The sequence below is a fragment of the Etheostoma spectabile genome, chromosome 13 (assembly GCF_008692095.1).
Source record: "Etheostoma spectabile isolate EspeVRDwgs_2016 chromosome 13, UIUC_Espe_1.0, whole genome shotgun sequence".
Lineage (NCBI taxonomy): Eukaryota > Metazoa > Chordata > Actinopteri > Perciformes > Percidae > Etheostoma > Etheostoma spectabile.
Window position 1 is genome coordinate 3,093,917 of NC_045745.1, and position 4,992 is coordinate 3,098,908.

The window sequence follows — 4,992 nt, forward strand, 5'->3', positions numbered from 1 at the left end:
TAAAACCGAAACATTTCGGTCGGTACCATAAAAAAACCGAAGTTCGGTACCCAGCCCTGGACCTGAGCAACACACGTGAGGACATATTGTCCTGTAGCAATGCTAGAGCCAAAGTGCCATTTGGGTGCTACAGCTGACACCAACTTGTAATTGTTAATGTGTATGAATTTTACATAAGTGTGAAATGACATGATTCTTTTTGCCTGAGCCGACAGGCACACTGTATCTGGAGTATTACCAAGACGGAGAGATGGCTACCGTAATGCCCCATATATGAGCGCAATGCTCCTGTGTCTGCTCTTAGGAATTGTCAGTCACACAAAGTCACAGAGGTTCTTCGATATATACGTAGATGTTTTTTTTACTTTGTTGTATTGTTGTTCCTGTCACTGATCTGAATACTTCACTATCAAAATACATGCAACTTATTTTTTTAGTCAAGTTAGACGGCAATTATCGATACACACCCTGAATTTGTGTCTCTAGTGGCGAATTGTCCTCAGATTGAACAAAACTAACTGAAAACTCAGTGTCCAACAGCCACTGAGGCAGAGATAAAAACTTCCATTGTCCAGGCAGAGATGGCATTCTGGGAGGTTTATTAATCCAATATCTCGGCAAAAAACATTTCACAAAAAGAAGCAATGGTGTCTCTAGGCTCTGGTAAAAAAACATCAGCCCTCCCCCCCGGTGTCTACCTCCCACATACCTGTTCATACATGCTACTTTCAAAACAAAAGCACTCACAGATACTAAAAATAACCCAAATAAACTACTAATAACAAACAAATTCATGCAGCTCAATAATTCAAGCAAATTAAATAAATCAAATATTTAACTATTAAATATAACAAAACAATGAATAGTTCCAACAACAACAAAATAATGAATAGCTCCAAAAGTGTCAGAACTCTATAAAAAAAAACAGGATGTGTCCCGAAAGCATCAAGTCAGTTTAACATGGGGAACTTTTAGTTGTGATAAAGTAAAAAAAAATTAAAAAAGTAACAAATTAATTTGAAATCTGCAGCCTCAACAAAGGACGCACTGTGTTAGGCCAGCCTCAGGACCCTCGTGACTAAGAAAAGATAGTCCCTCATTCAGAGTAGCTACAGCTTTTATTTGCATCCTTTCAAAGGCACTTTCTGTTGCATTTTTATTTCTTCAGTCTGTCTAGTTTAGCGGAGTTTCCAGCAATAGTAGGGATTTGCTCTGATGATGGCCTTCCCAGACCCTTAGAGCGTGCTTAAATGCATCTTGACATTTTTCACCACTGTTGAGGCCCTCCCTTTCCCCCTTTTCTGTTCCCCACCATTTGTCTCCAGATAAAGAAGAAGTACTTTGGATCAGGGTAGGATTGCAAAATGGCAGCCTTTAAGTTGGCCTTTAAAAAAAAAACTGAGGTTGTTTATAACGTGGACACAAAGGCTTCCTCACACCAGATTGTTTAGAGCTGCAGTGGATACACTGTGGTGGACCAGTCAGTTAGATTATTAATATTCATTAGCTTGGTAGTACTTCAGGTGAAACAGATTTGACTTAGACAATAGTCAACAGACAGAGATAAACCTATTACAGTTTTCTTCTGCTATTAGATCAAATCTTGGCTGTTTTCAGCTGTCAGCACTGAAGGACAGGCTTGTACCAACTCTATTAGAATGTCTAGAACTGCCCGCTGTAGCTGTCTGATGCTGGTGATGTGTCTCTTTTTTCAGAGCTGTACTATGACAGAGGAAACCACCATGAGTTTGTGTCTCTTGTGAAAGACTTGGCCCGGCCAGGGGAGCTCACACAGTCTCAGACGTTTGACTTTGAGTTCACGCACGTGGAGAAGCCCTACGAGTCTTACACCGGTCAGAACGTCAAATTACGGTAGGTGTGTGTGTGTGGTGTGTGTGTGTGTGTGTGTGTGTGTGTGTGTGTGTGTGTGTGGTGTGTGTGTGTGTGTGGTGTTGTGGTGTGTGTGTGTGTGGTTTGTGTGGTGTGGGTGTGTGTGTGTGTGTGTTTGTGTGTTGTGTGTGGTGTGGTGTGTGTGTGTGTGTGTGTGTGTTTAATTTGCAATCTATATTATGTAGGGGTTTCTCACTGGCACCATACATTTAAATAGCACTGCTTATAATAGTTCAAAGCCATATTCATGTTGGCAGGCAAAGGGTTTTTCAGTTGTACTTGCTTGCATCTTAATTAAGTCTACGTTAGATAAGTCTCCTGAATTATTGGTTTTGAATTATCCATGCAGTCAGCTGATGGCATCTATGTCACTGATACAATCAGTGCCTTAAGGGGAGGAAACCACAGCAGATGTATCCTTTTTGCTTGTTTTGCCGCATTTGTGTAAGTCAAGTCAATATTATGTATATGGCCCAATATGACAAACATTAGCAGATACTTCTTTGTCTTCTCCTTCAGATCATGACATGATCATAACAGCATCAAAACAGTAATACGTCAGTACTTGTTATCAAGTTATTTCAATACATGGCAATATGTTGTTGTTAGCATGTTAACATACTGGTGGTCAAGTTAGTATGTAACATGCTAAAAGACTAAAAGACTAGTTTGACATGTGGGAAATACGCTTTTTCACCGAGAGTTTCATGTGAAACATCAATACCACTCATATTTGTTATAGTTAAAAAGATTTTTATTGATCTAAAAATGGGAAGTTACAGTGTTACAGCAACATTTTAAACACAGCACGCATACAGAATATACATGACATAGTAGGATAAACTATACATGAAATAATAAATGAATAAATAGAACAGAAAGCCTTTATTGTCATTATACACAAGTTCCGTACCCGTGCAATGAGATTGAAGCAACCCCTTTACAGTGTCAACACGAAATATAAAATATAAGAATATAAAATATAAAAAGTATAGATAGTAAAAAAGAGGGGGGGGGACCTGGTGCACAGTCTTGAGAGCAACTATAAACATATATAAAATAGCTTTGTATACACATTGTGTGAAGATAGGAATTAAAATGTACAAATTAAGTGACAAAAGTGGGAAAAGATGTTGAAAAAAGCTTTACAAATGTCAAAAATAGTGACAAATATATGTTAAAAAAGAAATCTTAAAAAATTTGGAAGAAAACCCACGGAAATTTCAACAGGCTCAGAGAAAGAAGTGAAAAAAGTGACAAAATATTGGGGGAAAATCCACAAAAGCGTTGAAAAAGATGACCACAACCAAAAGGGTTATATTTTGGAATTTTGACTCAGAAAAACAGAAATTTCCAGGTTGGCGGGAAGACAACACCAGGATTATTAAAGATGTAAGTAAACCTTTAATGCAAGTTACACTTAGTGCCGTATTGTGACACATATGAGTCGTATCCACCACTCAGCGATGAAGCGATAGAACGTTGCATTTCCCGGGGTAGGAGTGACTTCTTGTAGAATATGGGATTATGTAAAGGGCTATGACTATGAAAGCACAACGTTTTCCATTTCATTCTGGTTGTTGTAAGGATCAAACAAGTGACATCTGTGGTGTTAATTAGTGACGATATGAGCTTGGTATCAATCTAACTTTAACCATGAAAGTGAATAAGCTTCTTTGCCAAAAAGTAGAATTAGACCTTGGAATAGGTGTACAAACCCTGATTTAAAATCATTGGGTTTATTGATTATTCCCAAAATAAAGAAGTAAACTGATAATTGATATTTACCAAACAATTCAAGTTTGTAGCTGATTTTACAATAACCCTTGTATATTCTAAAGCATTTCTTCTTCATAAAAGAATTTGAATTGTAGCTTTGTTTGTAGGCTTTGTGACCCTAAATCAACCTGTTTTCTCTTTCTAAAGCTACATGACGATCGTAGCAAACCTGCAAAAGGTCCTGAAAGAAATGTCTCTCCCCCCCCCCCCCCCCCCCCCCCCCCCCCCCGTTATTAATTTAACCCTCGTGTTGTCTTTCCGTAGACCAACATTTGGTTTTTCTGGGTCAAAATTTTAAGTTAAAACCTTTTTAAGACACTTTTGTCACTTTTTGACGTTTTCTGACTTTTCCCGCAGTTCTTTGTCACTTCATACAATGTCTTTGTTGATTTAGTTTGGACTTTTTTGTTGGTTTTCCCTACATTTCTGTAACTTTTTTCAGTGTTCTTAAATCTGTTTTTCTTTTCTTAAAATGCTATGAAATTAAAATACCCAAATTTAATGAAAATAGTGAACTGATCAGTTATTTAACTTGTATGGAACCATCCACGTTATTTTCTACAATTTGATTGAAGGAACCCCAAATTTCTGATTTGAGAAACTTTAAAAAAAAAAAGGGGTCAAATTTGATCCAGAGGACAACAGGAAGGTTAATTATTTTCTTTGAATGAACAACATGTACCTCCGGACAAAAACTTATATTTAGTATATTATAATTAACATATAAAATAATTTGAGCCAATTTATATTTTGGGGGTTTAGGATGCAAATGAGCGTTTGCGTTTCCCTGATTTATACATCAAACTATATTAGACATGACTTTAGTGCAACTTAACATTTAAAGAATAATAGACTAGCTCAAATAAACCAAATTACCTCAACCGCAACTAACTAGGATTAATTAAAGAAAACCACAAACAAGGTCCTGGTTTTGTACTCACGGCAAACGAGCCCCCGACTTGTTACAACCGGCTCACAGGGCACAACAAAAGACGGAGATGCACAGCAACGTAACAATAATATAGTGACATTTATTAAATAATGATGCAAACAAGAGCACGATGAGGTGTGATTGTCAGTATCAGTGATGAATGAAGGTGGATGGATGTCATGGAGAATGCATGTTGTCAGTAGTTAACAAACGGAAAGAAAACATGTTTGTGCGCCGTGGGGAGAATGCAGCCGCCCGGTCTCGGAGCAGGCGGGGTTAAATAGTCTGGGAGGACCGGCCAGGTGGTCACAGTCATCTCATTATCGCCTCCGCTGCACCTGCAAGGTAACAAGACAAACCACAGTACACATGTAGGACAGGCCCAGGGCCGG

General features: G+C 38.1%; 1 protein-coding gene across 1 annotated transcript in view; it reads left to right on the plus strand.

Annotated features, from left to right (window-relative positions):
• vps26bl (vacuolar protein sorting 26 homolog B, like) overlaps positions 1 to 4,992 on the plus strand; it is a 22,422-nt gene that overhangs the window by 5,149 nt on the left and 12,281 nt on the right. The window contains exon 2 of the mRNA XM_032533099.1: positions 1,716 to 1,872. Coding sequence (XP_032388990.1) covers positions 1,716 to 1,872 — 157 coding nt within the window. The remainder of the gene's footprint in view (positions 1 to 1,715; positions 1,873 to 4,992) is intronic.